Below are 18,242 nucleotides of genomic sequence, written 5' to 3'. Positions count from 1 at the left end.
ATTACTTCATCTCTTCTATGAACAAGTCGACGGTTTCTCCGCGGCGTTAGGTCCTGGATCGCAGAAGAATGTTCACAAACGACAAAGATAACGCGGTTCGCTGACATATCTCGCTCGTATGTTTTCGAACTGAAATTCCTGCACGAATGGTGTGATGGATTGATATCGTAAAACGCTAAAAAAAGCAAACAATACCTCGTCTTTACGAAAGAAAAATACGGGTGAAGAATAGATCTCGTAAGGAAGGCTACTCACTGACAAAGAAATTAGAAGTCTGAGAAGAGCAGGAAGAATATGACCGGAATTCTGTCGCCGAACCTAATTAATGTGATCTATGTTCAATGTGATTTATGTTAAAATATTCGATAACGTTAAAACATGCAACGTCTACGATACGACAGCCTTTCACTGTATCTATCAATGCTTAAATAGCACAAAACCTGTCCAGCACATACAACAAAAAACAAACTGCACATATAACTCACATGACTAACACAGAAGAGCGTAGGTTAGGGCGTGTTGGTTCATAACTGAGGTTTTTTAGTGCCATGCATGGTCGTTTTGATCTTCGATATCATCCTACGCATGTCTCGTTGCTGTCTCATCTTACTAAAAATCAGTACATATGCGCATGCGCACGGTGGTGTCTGTTCCCTATATATGTGTGTACCGCTTCGTGGAATAAAACAATTGTTGGAAGTTAGCGCTGTGTCCGCGTCTTGCCACTGTCCTGCGTCCCTTTTCGTGCGCTAAAAAACCTCAGTTAACACAGAAGTGCATGCAGTAATAAAAGCAGCAAATTTATGACAGATACTTATTTGCATGCCGTAGGTGCATGCTGACCAAGCCTAATCAAAATAATAATTTATTGTAGCGAAATCCGTGTCAATCCGTGTCAGATAGAACAGTTCATGCCAAAACTAAATGGTCGAGTTGATTTCACATTTTATCGAACGTTTATTAGACGGACAAACAACACTTCAGAATATAAATCAAGGCAGCCGCGCTGATCTAAAGAATGCACTTCGTATTGATTAAAAAGAGCCATGATTTCCTAATAAAATCAAGATTTATATTTTTATGTCTTCAGAATGATTCGCGAAAAAGGACTTTTTTCTACCACTACAGTGAGCTCTCGTGATTCGCCATGTTACAAGACAGCTTAGGAAATTGATAGGGTAGCTGAGAACAAAGCACGGAAGATCAGTTAGGTGGGCGTTGCGTTGTCGTGCAGCAAATAAAATAGCCTCGTCCTGCAGAAAATGAAATAACCTATCTATACAGATGAAAGCAATATTCTGCACACCGCGCGACATGTTTATGGGACAGTTTGATTGGAACAAATTGCGAGTAATCAGCTGTACGCAAGCTGCGTTATATCGAAGAAAACCTTGAACGAGAAAGCTCTTGTTCGACTGGGTGCCATCGTTAAGGCGGCCATACTTCAGATAAACGCGATTGCTACTCCTGTCATACAGCACGCGCCTATGATGGAAACACGCTATTTGCGGAGACAGATAACAACAAAGCTCGGCCGTTTCTGCTTTCGCGAGCTTCCACAAGAAACGTAAATCATCGTTCACGTGACAAAACACTGTCCCCATTTGGCGTACGGTACAAGCGGCCAACTTGGTCCCCCTAAAGTAAGCGGAAGCAATTAGCCGCAGCTGGAAGCGGCGCGTCGTCTCAATAAGGGCAACAAAGGAGCGAGCCGCCGCCTATCGTCTTGGCAGCAGTGAACGCCTGGCTCGCGCCCGCACAGCACGCGCGATCTCTCAGAGCACCCTCGAAAGGTTAGAAACAAGACCCCAAATAAAGCACGCGGATTCGTTCTTATCTTTGTCGTTTTGTTGCTGTTTTGGGTCTAGTCAAGTCTTTACCCCCATCAATGATTCACGTGCCCGTTACCCAACGCAGGTCATCGTCAATCGCCGGTCATCGAATAACAATAGCGCGAAATGATTTCCGCTCACCGACCCTCTAGACACGAGTCCTTTTTTTTTTTCTTTGCCAAGCACGCCGTCTGGGAGGAGGACTAGAGGCAAACGAACGTGTATGGCATAGCTTGTCAGCTGTTGCGTTTCTGAACGCACTCGCTGAGGGTGAGAAAGAAATCGAGGGTTGCAGGGGACCAAGGTGTCAAAGCGACAGGTCGTGATTGCGTGCGCGAGCAGCTAACTCTCTCGAGCCCTGCGAGGCGCCCTTCTACGTTCGCCCTCTCTATTCTCGGAAGCTTCCATTTCTCCCCGGCACATCTTTTTCTCTCCGGTATTCCTTCTTTTAGAGCTTGATTTCGCCCAAGAAGCGCTCCCTATAAGAAGTGTTTTGTGCGTGCGGAGGCAAGCTACAGTACAGAACCACTCGTTTCCCCTTCCTCATTCTTTTTTATTTCCCCTCTCATCTTTTCTTTTCCTCCTTCCTTCGACCTCCCGCCCACAAAGGATCGCTAAGCACCGGATGGATTTGCCACGCGTCCTCAGCATGTCGCCTCACAAATGGGACCTGCGGTCGCTGTACCTGATCGCGTTCGCATCGGCTCTTCTCATTCAACGCTCCACGGCGTATTCTGTTAAGAGTAAGTCTACACAGACATCGCCCCTTTTCTTGGCTTCCTCGGTGAACAATTGGCACGTCGCGGTTAATTTTGTTGGGAGCCTTAGAGCAAGCGATCCAGGTCTTAGCGACCGCTACGGCACCGCGTAATTGTAGATAAGGTTCTGGGCGCGCTTAGTGCCATTGAAGCTGTTTATTACGTAGGCTGGTTCCGCATTAGCGTACGCAAGTCGCCCGCGTCTACTAAGTCCGAAGCTTTACTTCTTTAGCGTAAGTGCAGCCAGCTTCGCTTGATTTGACGTACGCGTATTGCAGTTCAGTCCACCCTTAACAATACAATAAAGATAACCGGTTATCAAAAAGGACGCTTTCTTTTATATTGAATGTGTGCAACATAGGCTCGGTTACAATGATATGTGGTAGCAGTCGGACTTTCCGATTCCCCCGGCGCTTATATAAATCTTATCTGCATGGTTACCGTATTGCGGCGCGGATTCGTACCTTACAACAGCAGTAATAGCGGAGGCATCTAAGTGAGATTCTGATAAACCGAAACTTTTTTAAACGCCCCCACCCTGCGCAACCTTCCTTTATATTATCCCTGGAAAAATAATACTGGTGGTGTCAATCATTACGTAAAAGTTGCTGCCACGACTATGCTGCTGCCGAAGCGTCAGCAGCTGTAGAAATGCGAAATATAAATTGGAGGCTGCTATATGATTCGTGAACATATACTGCACTTCTATGCTAAAGAAAGCGTCAGCAGACAGCATGCCTGGCAACATCCCTGCGCCTTCAAACTGTGTCGCAGCATGGGGATAATATGGCGACAGAAATACATCCATGAGACGCTGTGCAGTCCAGAAACAAGTCCCTGGCTTCCGCATTATGATTCTAACGGCCCTCTACTTCTGGAAAAAAAAACATCCCACAAAAAATCTACGGACGAACAAAACGAAACCAAGAGAGGAAAATGTTAACTTACAGAGTTACATGTCTGAGGATTAGAAAAGGTACTACTATACGCAGCGGTGCAATTGTGGGCGAGGACGGCAATCAATTCTGTGAGGTCCACGATTGAGAGTTAAAGCGACGCGGCTGCCGTTACCACCGAAGAGAGACAAGTCTGCGTGCAGAAAGTCTCAGCAACGATTTGACAACATGTCACCGTGCGTCTCCTCACACAAGGTGTATCCCCGCCGTGGGTGTACACAGCAGGTAAATGAAAGGACGTGAACGTTAGCTTAGCTCAAGCGATGCTCGCAATGTTTCGAGGTCAGTGTAAAAGATGATCGAAACAACGCTACAATGCTTCACATTGTATATTCACAATTGAAACGCTTGGTGCATTAGATAGCTTCTACTAAATAAAAGCTCTCATAGAAGTGTTATTGCGTATGTATGAGCAGTCTAATTGCGTGTATTTAAACTAAATATTCGTGAAAACATCAACTCAAGTCCCGAGAGCTTACCGCAAAAAGCAAATTTAGACGACAGATTTGCGCGACCTTGCACAATCAAACACCCATTCCACCGAAGTTGTCCTTGCCGCCATGCAGGTCATGACCACCATAGCCCGTGGTAGTCGAACAACCATGGGGCCATGTGGTACCCATGCTTAGCTCGTTCACCGGCTCCATTCAGCCAGGATAGTGTGTTCTCCCACCAAATACTCATTTTCAGTTTGTATGAGCCAAATAGACTAAATACAACTCTAAAGTTTACCCCCCCCCCCCCCTTGTATATGAGCTCTCGACCACCGAAGTTTCACTGCGCTAGCTTCTGTGCTGCTCTGAAATTTCAGCGCAATTTCGAACGGATGTCATTTTTACCGACAGTTCGCACAGACATTTTTTACTGCATTGAGTGGCACCACCACATAGCTGCCAAAAAAAGAAAGGAGGAGAAATAAGGAAAGAAAAAAGAAGAAAGATGTCTCATTGTTTTTCGGTCTTTTTTTTTCATAGTTCATTTATTATCTTTTTAGCAATTGAGAACCACAGGTAAAAACAGACGCATTTCTGAAAAACGTAGATATAGTTCTGGCGTGCAAATCTTCTTTACGGTACAATTAAAAGGATGTATAGTTATAACGTAACCAAAATGAGGTCAGACTGTCACTCTAGAATTGCTATAGATTGCGACCTTATAGAAGAAACGACAGTTACGTAAGCTTACATATATTTTTCTATGTTGTTTTTGTCTGTGTTCATGGGCTGTTGTTGTTGTTTTGCTTCCTTCTTTTTTTTTTTTTTTTTGACCGAGACACATGCAGACAGGAAGGGTTTTACCCGCTTAAAAAGCTATCTCATTATGACGCACCCCGTAGTTGTGGACTCTCGATTAGTCTTGACCACCTGGAGTTTGTTCACGTGCATCCAATAAAGTGTGCACAAGCGTTATTAAATTTCTCTCCCCCTGAAGCCGGTAGGTTTGAAGGCCATGCATGGATCGTAATCCGCACAGATTTTTCTCTCAGCCTGTGACGTAAACGTGCGTTGGTCCACTCGCCCTTATCGCGGTATAATAACGTAATCTATGAAATAGCATGACAGATGCACACATGGCAACACTGTTGAAAGGCTTGTTGCTATAGGTTGCTTTCCATATTCCATGTGTCCTGATTCCTGTTGATTTCTACTCCTATAACTAACTGTATTATTTCTGAAAATTTCCTTATCTTACTATAGAACGTTTATGTTAAGAAGTCGCCAGGACCTGATAACATGCCGAATGCTTTTCTGGAATGTTATGCTAAGTGGTGTGCGAAGTATTTATGCGTGTTGTTCACTTGTTTCCTGGATCAAGGTGCGTTACTGGATGGTTGGAGGACTGAGAGTGTCAAGCCTTTGCTTAAAACAGGAGACAAAATATTGACTAAGAATTATCGGTTAGTTTCATTAATGTCTACGTCTAGCAAAATTCTAGAAGATAATACATTGTACAAACAGTCGAATTTCTTGAAAAATCACAGTTTCTTAACAAGCGTGAAGCACAGCTTTCGGCGAGGTTATTCAACCACCATACAATCACTTGAAACGATTCATGATTTTGCTACCGCAGTAAATGAAGGAAAACAAATGGTCGCTATTTTTCAGGAAAGTTTCTGATTAGGCCCCCCGCAACAAGCTTTTTCACAGAGTGAGTTACTTGATAAGGAACGGTCAGTTATTAGGGAGCGTTAGAGCTTGTCTGTCGAAATACTACCAATTTGTTGCTTTTAATGGGGATTGTTCAGGCAAAGCTGCTGCTTTTTACTCTGGCGTACCCTAAGTAGCTGCACTAGGTCGGTGTTTGTTCTTGTTACTTATACGCCTTCCGGTGGCAATTGCCATCCTGATCATCGCTTTCTCTTTCCTGTGAAATGTATATATGCTTTTAAAACAAATAATACTTGTAAGGAGCTATGGTGATCGGAGAAGCGAAATCAGAGGTTGATGGGTGGATTATAATAATAATAATAATAATAATAATAATAATAATAATAATAATAATAATAATAATAATAATAATAATAATAATAATAATAATAATAATAACGGTGGTGGTGGTGATACTTATATTAATATTTTAATGACACTTCTTTTACTGTTTGGCTTTATGCCGCTTACTTTCTGCTTTATAAGAAAACTTTTATCGAGGATCAAATTAGGTTCAATAATAATCTTGCTAGAGTGCACATGTAAAGAATGGCAGATGGAAATTATTTATCAAAAAATTGTCGCCATTAGAATAACCTTAAAAAAGATCGTTCCCTAGTGCTATGCATAGTGTTCCTAATATTTGTTTATCAGAAATTACCAGCTATAGATACCTCTGTCTGTGGTTTAATGATAATCTTTCTAGGCATATCTACGCTGTGATGACTAAATCAAATCAAAATCAAACTGTGGGGTTTTACGCGCCAGAACCACGACCTGATAATGAGGCACGCCGTAGTGGGAGATTCCGGAAATTTGCACAACCTGGGGTTATTTTTAAGGTGCACTTAAATCTAAGTAAACTGGTGTTTTCGCATTTTGCCGCCATCGAAATGCGGCCGACATGGCTTTCATGGCTGACTGCCTACGTAAGCTTTTTGGAAACGAAGTCTTGATCGGCGACTTCACACGGGCTTGACGAGTCTGGGATGTGCCTATCCTGTAACCAATTCCAGAAAAAGAAGTGGTTGGTTAGAATGTCGTACGAACAAGAAGACCGTATTAAACGATAACTCTCCATGCCGAGAACACGTAGCCATAGTCAATAACTAAGGATATAAGTAAAAAATATAATTAGCTATAAACACTCGACGCTAATCGAGTGCGCAATACTTTGCTATTAGCGCCACCTGCCGAGTATGCACTAACTTACACACGCGCGCCAGGTGCCCCGGATGTTCCCGCACGCCACACGATTTGTCGCGCACGTCGAATTTGCGTGCTATCGAAGACAAGGTCTTCTTTGCTAACTACCCACGGACATGGCGTATCTGGGACCTAGCTATCGTGTAATCAGTTCCAGAAAAAAAAAGTAAGGGTCAACCAAGTGTCGACGCCAAATAAGACAAGGTCGATGTAATTGTGCGTGAAATGCGATATGAATAAGGTACTAAATTATAGACTAATGAACATTAGAGAGAGACAGAAAGAGACAGAATAGAAGTATAATAAAGATTTAAGCATCGAATCATTTGAATCGTCATGTACGTCAACCTTGTCTTTTTTTTTTTAGCGTCGGCACTTCGTTGACCCTTCCTGTTTCTTTAAGGCGCTCCCCGAAACTTGCCCCATCTGCTGTCTCTCTTCGCCCATAAGTTTATAATTAGTCCAATTATAGAATATGCAGTTAAAATATGGGACCCATTTATTATGGCTAATTTTAAGGAATTGGAAAAAAATTAAAAGAAGGCATTGCGCTTTACTTATAATGCGTATGGCCGAACATCGATGGGCGAGTTATTGAAATGAAACGGGTTACAATCCATTGCGCAAAGAAATCACACCTGCCACCTAAAATATTTCTGTCACTTTGTGAGAGGGCAGTATACCGCAGATACCTCTAGTATTTTACATATACCACACGCTATTCAATTCAGAAACGTCATTCTCTCCCGATTAAGTCATTATCTACTAGTGTTAAATGCGTTAACTGTTCTTAATTATCTCAGACCGTTACAGATTGGAAAAATCTCAGCAACGATGTCGTAACACAGGACTTATTGTCACCACTTTAAAAACTCCTAGCCTTAACTTTTACTGTTGTTTATGTGTGTTTTGTTTTATTGGTCTTTTTTGTAATTATGACCACCCTTGTGTTTTTGTGCCTATCTCTTTGTTGTAGGCGACAAAATGTTCATCCACACTGCTATGATCTGGGCAAAAGATCGCAGTATTCATATATACACTTTTTTTATCGGAATAAAATCTGTCCGTTATTCGGATAAAAGATATCGATCGACGCAGTATTATCAGGCTTAATGCATCCACGTCACCACGAACGAGCGTTAGATGTTCCAAAGTTTCTGAACACATTGAGTAGATTCACGATTAAGGCGGGCTATACGAAAAGAAGAGAAGAGCAGCAAAAGAACGCTTGCTTTGCTTTTCTTTTGTAGAAAGCTGCACAACGCCAGATGGCACAAAATCAGAGGGCCAGGTCTGGTATGACGACGCACGCTGCATCAAGATGACATGCATGCAGGGATTTCCCGTTACATCCAGGTAAGTAACCGAGAGTGTTCGACAGCTTCGTTAGCCGGTTTTGTGTCATGCACTTTATGAACACGAAATTTCGAGAGCTTCCGCTTATGAGTGTTCTGTCTGGAAGTGGCACATCAAATTCCTGCAGAAGGTCCCACGCGGGTGCGCATTTTCGTTATCTTTGTTTAAACATCTTCATTTGCTTCTGCTATTCTTACGAACTTGTCATACATGCGTTTGACTGAAATCATAAGGTGTGGAAGAGTCCGTTTCGTGCTTTGAAGATGTGAAATTGTAGCTCTTATTATTAGGACAGCTTATATCTGAAGGCCAATGATGATAGAAGAGCACCACGATCACAGCGTGTTTTGCGTTTCCTAAATATCGCCGAAATGATCCTGGACAGGGTCATCTCAACAAGAAAATTGCTAGCATAGCAGATGGGACGAAATCTTTCAATAGATTTCTATATGGTGCAATTTATCAAAATAAAATTTGAAATGTTGGCAGCTGTTGTGACACCGGCTCCTCTATAAACAATCGATTGTCCAATGAATAAAGGGTGACAACATGAAGTGATATGAAGAAAAATGCTTTCCGGAATTAAAGCACGTTTCGTAAACATGCCTAAACAGTCAATGTAAAAAAACAATCATTTCTGCACTTTCTAGAATTAAACACAAATCGATCTATATCCTGCACAGAATACTGTGATAGAACAATAACGCACAAGGACATACAAAGTAGTAATACAGAGAAACCATGTCACTTTCAGTAAAGGATGCTATAAAAAAATTCAGGGCTGATCGTCGTAATGATGCCCTATCCCAAGGCTCAAGCAATGCTTCTATGCTCAAAGGACAATGATAAAGGGTCATTATTGTTGCCTTCAAAGTACATCTTTGCTGTTAAGCCTAAGGAGAGCTTATTATAACATGTTTTACCTGTTCCGGCGAATGGTCGCACCTGCAGCATGGCATAGCTTAACGATTTATACAGTACGATACAAAAAGCTGCATGTATACGTCACTTCCAATGTGACACGTTACAGGTCTATGTCACGGCCACCACCGGCAAATATCGAAAACTGTATATGAGGGTCAACGCTATAGAGAATACTGTTCACAGAATTGGCTTCAAATTGATGAACTTGTATTATTATAACTTGCACAATTCTTTCGTTCGGACGTTAGCATCAAGCTCTGTAAATTGGTTAGTAGCGTGAAAGTAGTGGAATGATGCGCGTCTCTAGCCACTTCGTCAGCTTCAGTGTTTCCTGCTATACCGACATTTCTAAGAATTCATTGCAGCTTCTTTTGATGGCCTGACGATGCAGCTAGCTGTGAAATATGATTGATGATCATTGCCTTTCGATCACACGGGCAAAATTACTGCAGGCATTGAAGAGTGGACTTTCAATCCGTTAGAATAAACAACATAGCAGGTTTGTCTAGCACTTAAATGAATTTTGCGGCCTGTGGTATTGTATGGAGCTCAATTAAAATTGATGATGTCCCATGTGAAATACGACAACTGCGACGAAATCCGAGCGACTACAATACAAATGCAAATGTTTGTCCTAACAAAGTTGTTGAGCCGTTGGTATAAATGTGTATGCTTTCATTGCAATACTCATGTAGGTGACACAGGGTTAACATTTTAGCAAAGAGGGCGCGAAAAGCACTTTTCTTGTACAGTCCAACTAGGTATGTCGGCCTTTATCTGCGATGGAGGAAAAATCCAAGGTGGGCAGTTCACTGAGAATCGACAATCGAGAACGAAAGACTGCCAAGCAATCAGCAGAAGTAGCTGACATGTCTTGTGCTAATACCAGATACTCTCAAAACACTAGAAGAAAATTATGTTGGCTGCTATACTATATGCGACACGCCATTATAGATTAGGCATTGCGAAGCGTAATCTACTCGACATTAGTTATAGTTGACATTCCTAAAGGCAGGCATATAAAAATTACCTGCCGGTACACCAGAAGGTATATTTCACTGCTCAAACGCAAGGTCACCATGCCACAACGCAGGCAAAGAGGTTAACCGACTGTGTAAAGGGTGATTTATTAAATAAGAGTGAGTTTTCCATGGCTAAGCAATCCGAAATTTTTTACACCTAGTGCAAGTACCTCCCGAAGAATGCTAGCAAATATTTTTCCCATTTCTCAAGTAGCCCCTGACGTTTCCGCTCGCTCGAGTCACATTAAAGAGCTTTCAGAATGGGAGCACTCGGCTTGCGGCTTTTATACGAGAGCCTGCGCAAATATTTACCTCAAAACTGAGCAGCAATTTGGTTGGGGGGGCGGGGGGTTTCGCAGCCGCTTTTTAAATTCACCGGTTGAGTTTGTGTTACTCCAAAGACTCAGATATTCAAAGAGATAGACAACTGATTAAAACGAAAAATTATGTTCAGGGGTTTTACGTGCCATAACCACGATCTGATCATGAGGCGCGCCGCATAATGGGTAGCTGTATTGTTTTGACCACATGAGGTTCTTTAACTTGCACCAAAATCTAAGCACATGAACGCTTTTTCCATTACGCCTTCATCGAGGTGTGGCCACTGCGATCGAACCCCTGACCTGAGCGGCGCAATGCCATAAACACTATGCTACCGCGGCAGGTAGAGCCAGTTCCCTTGAACCTGCTTTTGGGCGCACATTCGCAAGATTCTCGTTTGCAAGAGCTGTAGCAATTGCACACGACTGTGGTGAGGCCATTGTTATGATCACGTTGATGGCTACAGTGAGTGGCAGGCGACCGAACACCGGTCCGTGAGGAAACATCCCTAAATCTGAACGTTTGGGTGGCTTTCCTGGCCAGGAAAGCTGAGCGACGGGCTTTGTTGACGGACCTTTATAGCTCGCGGAGTGGCTCGGAAACTTTCGATAGATACTGTACAGACATCGCCCATCAGTGCGCAGACGTTTCTCGGCGATGAGAGTGATGTTACCAACCATTTGAAACTGCAGCTGCGGGAAGCCGCAGCCGAGGGGCAAGAACTGCAGAGAGATCCCGGGCAAAGGGCGCTTCCCCGAGTGCTGCACAAAGCTGCTTTGCCAGACAGGTCAGTTGTTTAAAATGTTATATTTATGCGGACTGGTAAGAAGGACCACATATCATACTCTGTTTTGTTTTTATTGGTTTCTTTAGGTGACGGCTAGTTTGTGCAGTGCATTATTGTATTTACCAAATGTATTCTACTACGCTGCTCGTGTAAATTTTCGGCGGTGGCGTAATCGTGAACAAGCTGCCTTATCAAATGTGTGTTTTTTTTTTTTTACAAGAGCACTGAAGTAGCACGAAAACCTGTCTAAAAGTATCGTCGTTAGGCAAAACGTTAAAAGAGGACGCTACCAGCATCTACTAACCCGGTATTACGCAAACGCTATTGCCTTGAGAGCCATCTCGGGCACGATAAGCCTCTCTAATGTTTATGGACAAGCTATCTCCTACTTCAATTTTAGCTTGTCCATAAACGTATTGCAGCTCAAAGTACACCAGGTTACTGGAGACGTACGAGCTGAATGAACAGCCGAGTTGGTGGAGCCGCTTTACGGCGCAGAGTATAACCGGAGAAAATGCAGCTTCATTGCAGCGACCAGCCATAATAAAGTTAACTGCCACACTAACTATCGGCAGCGACCTAACTGCTAACGTGCAGTACTTTTATTCTCTCTGCCGAGGCGGCTTCCGTCGGTCACCATGATTGCGTGAAGATCAGGCAGCGCTCAAGCTTCCCGCTTGAATCCCCGTATTTTCTTGCTTCCTGCTTTCCGTCGTGGCAGCAAGAAATAGACTAAAATTTACTTTCACTTAGTCTCATAAAATGATTTGTCGAGCCACGGGAGTGTTCTGATGTTTACTTACCAGGTAGGGAGCCTCATCATTTAGCTTTTCTCTGCGTACCGAACTACAATGTGGTGCCAGTAAGCACACGTGTTGTTGCGTAATAAAAACAAAGTATTCCTGCATAAAAGCATAACATGTATTGTCTGCTCGTAGGTATCTACAAAGCACACCGCCCTCCATATACAGTAGCGCGTTATATTAAATATTTTGTCTTTTAATAAGCGCCACTGTGTCTGTGCCAAAACCTGGCCAACCCTTCGGAATGGGTGCGTGGCGCAAGACGTACAGAATTCTTAAATGTAGCTAGATATGTGTCGCACTTGTCAGTGCATACACCTGACATCGCTATTGTTTCCTCAACAGGAGAGAGAAGGGAGGAAGGAAAGGCGAAGAAGTTAACGTGACTTGATCCAGTTTGCTACCCTACACGTGGGGAGGGGGAGGGGGAGTGGCAAGCATCGCACAACGCCTTCGTCCTCGTCACATCGCTGTGGGGACGTCTCACACTGTACATTTGCTTGGTCCGCCTAAGCACCGACATCCTCAAACGTGATGACGCACTGGGTGCCGCAATGAAGCGTTTTACTATATGGACCTAGTGAAAGTACCTGGTGACAGAGTACCTGGTGACATTGTTCGCATAGTAATAGGACGCGTCTTGTATTCAGACCTTTTCTCCTGTATATGCGCAAACAATGCCACCCGTGTGTGGGCCGTACAAACATACAAGTTGCGTGCCCACATTAAAAATTGCCTCAACACTTCAACATGAGAAAAAGGCGGGGCCTGCAAATGACCTGCAAACTTCTGAAATATCATTCTGTCTACAATGGTCGGCTAAGTGCATTTTATGCATGCACTCATACTGTCCCCTGATCGGTAGGCAATATCTATGAGTGAATTGAGCTAATAGCCGCTATTGTAGATAATCTAAATACTGAAAACTCTCATTTTCTTTCTTCACCCCCATGACTCTCTGTATTTGTCCCTATTGTGCTCTCTTTGTATGCCACCCTCTTTGCCGGCCGATGTTCAGGTGTCGGCCAGACATAAGCGAGTCAGTTGCAGTGCGGCCAGCAGAATTATTTCTTTTTGCATAGCCAAATGCGTAGAAGCGTACCCAAGTGCACATTGCGCGGCGCATCCTGTATTCACTATTAGAACGAGGTTATTCACTATTAGAACGAGGGTGTCAAATCAAAACTGAAACCAAAACGTAAAACCAAAAAAAAAACATTAGAGAGGTTTAGCTTGTCTGGTGTTCCGGTAAAACGCATGCGTTGGGGCGGAGGCGTAAACGTGAGCGGTCTGCAAAGTGCAGCCACCTGGTGGCCCAGTGTTCAAACAGACAGAAACGGCTAATATTGCAGTAACCAAGTGTATTTGACTTTGTTGCGTGCGCAATTTTTTGGTAGAAACACGATTACGGCAGTGCCAAAAATTTACACTAGCAGCGAAGAAGAATACGCTCGGTTAATGCAATATTAGCTGTTTCTGTCTGTTTAAGCACTGCGCCACCAGGTGGCTGCACCATGCAGACCGCTCACGTTTGCGCCTCCACCCGAACGCCCCAACGCCCAGCCCCATCCGCCTGCGTTTTACCGGAATACCGGACAAGCTAAACCTCTCTATTGTTTTTGCTCAAACCAGAACTGACCTGGAACGCTACATTTTTTTAATCTCTCATTAGCGATTCCTAAAGTAAGAAATAACGATTTTCGGTTCAGGTTGGCCAACTTTTCTGTAGTTTGTCATCCATGCATCACACGTACTTGCGGCTTAATTATGCTACCTCATTTATACACATAATCTTCCTGTCATTTTAAATGGGGCAGCACCGTTAGTTTGGTTTTCAGCGCATTGTTTAAGACTGTGATGCGTGCAAAGTACCTGGGACAATGCAGCACATACACGTGTTGCTTGTCCGCAATAGGACTGTGAACACCAGGCATTGATCTCTTCGTTAGCGCCACTTAACAACCGGCTGTTCAACGAAAAAAGTGTTCCTGCTCACTTGATCGGACATATCAGTGAAGCGAACCACCAATACTATCTTGTAAAATTAGGTGACACAGGCCTGGATTCAAGGTAGTGAACAGGCCTTTTGAAAGCGAACGCGTAAATAATCGCATCCTACTGCCTGTTCTCATCATTACTCCACAGTCCCCTATTTTTACCGTCTTCCCTTTCTACCTGAGCAGAGTAGCAGGCTAGACGACTCTGCAAGAAATCATACATATGCAAGCATGGCTGACGTTCCAGGGGATTTCTCTCGTCTTAATCCCTTTATTAATACTTTACGTTCTGCATCAAATTCAGGACACTCTAGTAAGAAATGGTCAATGTCACGAAGAGCTTGACAATGCAAATACACTCAAGTGCAAGTGACATTTTGTTCCCGCGAGTACATCAGATATTCAGGAAAGTGGTGCTTATAGGTTGATTGTAAAGTTGCTCTATAATGCGGTTGTTTAAGTAAGAATTGTGAACAGTGTTTGCATAACAGTGAATTGTGAACAGTGTTTGCGACGGAGTTTGCATAACGTGTGGCACTCTGTGTGAAGTATCTTGTGATGCCGGGAGTTGTTACCAGATGGAAGGCGACGACAGACTTCAGACCATACCACATTTGGCAGGTGGCTCTCGGCTAGGTCTGCCAGCAGCAGGCAACACTCCTCATCCTCCTACCATTCCAGGTTGATGTACGTACGACATGAAGTCCAGTGCCTCAATATGTGCTAGCAATGATGTTCGGTTTTGTTTATGTGTGTTTTAAGCTAAATCTTCTTTAAAAAAAAGATATCCGAGTTTCATTGAAAATTTTAATATGTGGTTGGCAAGGCGTACTTTCCATCATGCTCGAACTGAAGCTTCCTTTTGAAATCTAATTTGTGCTGCAGTGAGCGTGACCACATACTTGTCATCCGTTCAATGTAATCGTGACGCGCACAGCACATTAGCATGCAGACCACTGTGAATACAGCCCCGCGTTGCACTGTACATGTCAGCGACCTTACGGAGAAGACCCAGCGGCAGAACAATATACCCCGTTCACTCCTAAGTCCTTGTTGTTTTTCATTCGTTCAGGGCTAGCGCCAAGCAATATGGGCTCATTGACGCAACAAGCGAGGAAAATACTGCTCGAGTCCGACTCGAAACCAGCGAGGGGTCCAGACCAAGTGCCTGCCATGAAGCGTGCTGCTCCTGAAGCCGCGAAGCCGATGGCCAGAAGTGGCCGCAGCAGCGCGCGAACCTTGAGTCCTAGACTTATCAAAAAGGTGTTAGAGAGAGGCCGCAACAGTGGCGCAGAGTCGCGTGCGGTCGAAGAGATCAACATGACAGAATCATTGCCCACGGTCGGTCTTGGCCGCAGTGACGCCGAAGAGCGATCCGGACTACCAGGGGACATATAAAATATTAATAATAAATCTACTCGTCGTAACACCTCGGCCAGTGTTTTGTCTTCTTTCTTTTTTTTTTTCACAGCGGAGTTGACCAAGGCGAGTGACGCACCAGTTAGTGCGAAAACTGAAAACAGGGAGGTGAGTTTAGTGTTAACATGTTCGCTGACCTCCTTGCGCAATCGAATTTGCTCGCCTGTGAGTTCATGATTGAGTTTCTTTCGCAGAAAACAGACCCCACCTCTTCTGCTGGACGTTAAAAATGCAGAAGTTGAGATTCATTCATTCATTCATTCATTCCTTCATTCATTGATACACTAAGACGAAAATTTCAGGAAGAAGAGAGAGAAGAAAAGACAAGGAGGAGGGGGACGGAAGAAGCTATCATATGTCTGTCTTATGGCGAGAATCAGAAGATTGCGTATGACATTAACGAAAATGAATTTATACGCTTAAGTTAGCTCTTAAAGTGGTACAAGAACGACGTGTTGCGCCACTCGACAGTGAAACAACCCAGAGTGTGTACCATCACGTCACCCAAAGCACGTGCACGTGTACTTATTTTGCTTAGGTGCCTTAATGAATTGCCTAAAATTGTATTTTATGTGCCTCTGTTAACTGTTCTTTGCGTCATACAATAACTGTTCACTTTTTTATTTGCAATTAGCGCGTCTTTAATAGTGATGCTGCCTCTTCGCGCAGACGAACAGAGTGAGGCACCAATGGGTACTCAGACGTGCCCTCGTGACATGGTGACGGGCGTCAGTGCGAATCGCGTTGTGGGAGTGGTACGGTTATCACTATCGTAGTCATGTCGAAAATGCGTTGCGCTTTTAAGGCGTGCGGGTATCGACACAGCACCAGTGTAGGCACTTCTTACGATACCTGCTCCACCATCGCACAAATTACTTGGGTTTCGGCAGCAGCGGCAACAGAAAGGCACAGACACAATATACCACCTTCGCCTGCAGCAGGCGACTAATAGAAAAAAAAAGATGACCTATGCAACCGATTACGCGTTGAGGGTGGTTATTAGGATCATAATTTCAGCGTTTACCAAAAAGTACACATTCCGCTGTAAAAACCTATACGTACCTCCAACTTTCTCATTTTCGTTGTCAGAGAGTTAGTGGGTGAGTAGCGACTTGTAAAATGAAACATATTCGCAAAATCTACCAACAAATCTAGTTACGCGTAGCTAAACCACGGTTCTGTATGTTGACGATCATGAAAGTACCCATAGCTCATATCTATCCACGAAATAATGACAAGGGTAAACTTTAGCGTGATGCCGATAAAGGGCTCGTTGCCGCAGTGGTCACTCTGCAGATAACTTTGTGTAGACGAAAAGTTCACACAAAATTTGACCTAGCGCCATTCTTGCGACAAAAAGAGGCAAAAGTTTCTCTCTTGCCACTGCCCCCATTTCTTCATGCGAGATTTGAAAGTCTGCGTTTCACAGCATGGCGCTGTCCAGCTCATCAATGCTTATAAGTAAATTGTTTAATGCGCACAAGACCGTAAAGGCTCTATGCAGGCTCCGCAAAGTGGCCGTGGAATCAAATGAAATATGGTTTCTTTAGACGACAGGTTGTCTCGATATTTGACAAGGGCGAGGTTCAGATTACTTGTATGCCTGTGCGAAATAGTACTGCAGAGTAGTCAGGACTATAATGCTTTACCGAGGGACGTGCTCACTGACGCTTGCCTCCACATTCATGCTCGAGAAGTTTTCAAGATTTACGGTGTGTAATACTTTGGCCGACTTCGTTGAGACAGCCGATGTCGCCAGTATGTGTGCGTTTCGGGAAAATAAACACGGAACGGTAAATGCGGTGGATAAAACTAGTTGAATTGAGCCACCATATTTGGACAGAAAATTATGCAGCTCGTATTGACCTTTGCTACCCGTGCGAACATTAGTTAAGGAAACGCAAGATTAACATTATCCTATTTGAAATTACTTTAAGTCTCTTATTGCTCCAAGCATGCTTATAATGAAAAATAAAATTAAGATTAATTCAGGCTATAGTTAACAGACGCTCTCAGGGAAAGAAGGGATGTGTAGCATAGTTGCACTTTTTACACTGATAGCCGTTATAGATTTACTTTAGGCTAAAGTGCAACAGCTATACCCGGCGTCTCCCAGGGGCGAAAAGAAGTGAAGGCGAGGAGAATCAGGAGCTATACAGTAGCCACCAGTGGCGTAGCCAGGCATTCCTTTTTCGGGGGGAAGGGGGAAGGGGGGAGGCACGTGCCCGGTGTGCCTACCCCTGGCTACGCCACTGGTGGCCGTGGTACCCACCGCTGCTAAATTTCCACACTCCAATTACGCGCAATACAAGACGCATATGCGACGAACTTGTGGGACTGTGCGCTACAGCACACCGGTCACTTATCGAAACGCCAATATTCTGCAGCAGCGATCCTGTCGGTACTTGTAGGGTTGATGGCACCGATCAAATGCTGAGAAGCTGCGCACCTTGCAAAAATTATATTGTTGATTTCTCGCGTTATTCTAAACTTGGACCACACGTATGTCATACACGCTTCAAATGAGGAGATTCAAAACGGCGGCGAAAGCAATTGTCGTCGGTCGTTGAATCTCACCTCAAGGATTCTGTCCAGCCCATCGGCTACCTGTACCACCGTACATTCCAGAGAAATTCCTCACGCTCGTGTACATGTACGTACAACATTATTCGCGCCATGCGCACAATTTGATTAGACAAGACTCCGGCTACAGA

General features: G+C 43.9%; 1 protein-coding gene across 2 annotated transcripts; it reads left to right on the top strand.

Moving 5' to 3' along the window:
• Positions 1-2,243: 2,243 nt before the first annotated feature.
• LOC142579169 (toxin-like protein 14) lies at positions 2,244-15,542 on the top strand. 2 transcript variants are annotated; one of them, XM_075689116.1, is made up of 4 exons: positions 2,244-2,575; positions 8,150-8,255; positions 11,215-11,309; positions 14,731-15,542. In XM_075689116.1, the coding sequence occupies exons 1-4, from the start codon at positions 2,458-2,460 to the stop codon at positions 14,793-14,795; spliced, it is 384 nt and encodes a 127-aa protein (XP_075545231.1). In that variant the 5' UTR covers positions 2,244-2,457; the 3' UTR covers positions 14,796-15,542. The 2 variants fall into 2 exon arrangements, with proteins under 2 accessions (XP_075545231.1, XP_075545232.1); XM_075689117.1 differs by having other exon boundaries at positions 2,245-2,575; positions 14,688-15,542.
• The last annotated feature ends 2,700 nt before the right edge of the window (positions 15,543-18,242 follow it).

This window comes from Dermacentor variabilis, chromosome 4, assembly GCF_050947875.1.
Source record: "Dermacentor variabilis isolate Ectoservices chromosome 4, ASM5094787v1, whole genome shotgun sequence".
NCBI classification, from domain to species: Eukaryota; Metazoa; Arthropoda; class Arachnida; order Ixodida; family Ixodidae; genus Dermacentor; species Dermacentor variabilis.
Note: the sequence above shows the minus strand (reverse complement) of the source record. Positions and strands in the feature narration are given on the sequence as shown.

Bases quoted from the DNA above. Each gene is read 5' to 3' on its own strand.
- LOC142579169 (XM_075689117.1), top strand. From the start codon at position 2,458: ATGGATTTGCCACGCGTCCTCAGCATGTCGCCTCACAAATGGGACCTG. The intron at 2,576-8,149 runs GTAAGTCTACAC...TTTCTTTTGTAG, and splicing joins CACGGCGTATTCTGTTAAGA to AAAGCTGCACAACGCCAGAT. The intron at 11,310-14,687 runs GTCAGTTGTTTA...AGTTGTTACCAG, and splicing joins AAAGCTGCTTTGCCAGACAG to ATGGAAGGCGACGACAGACT.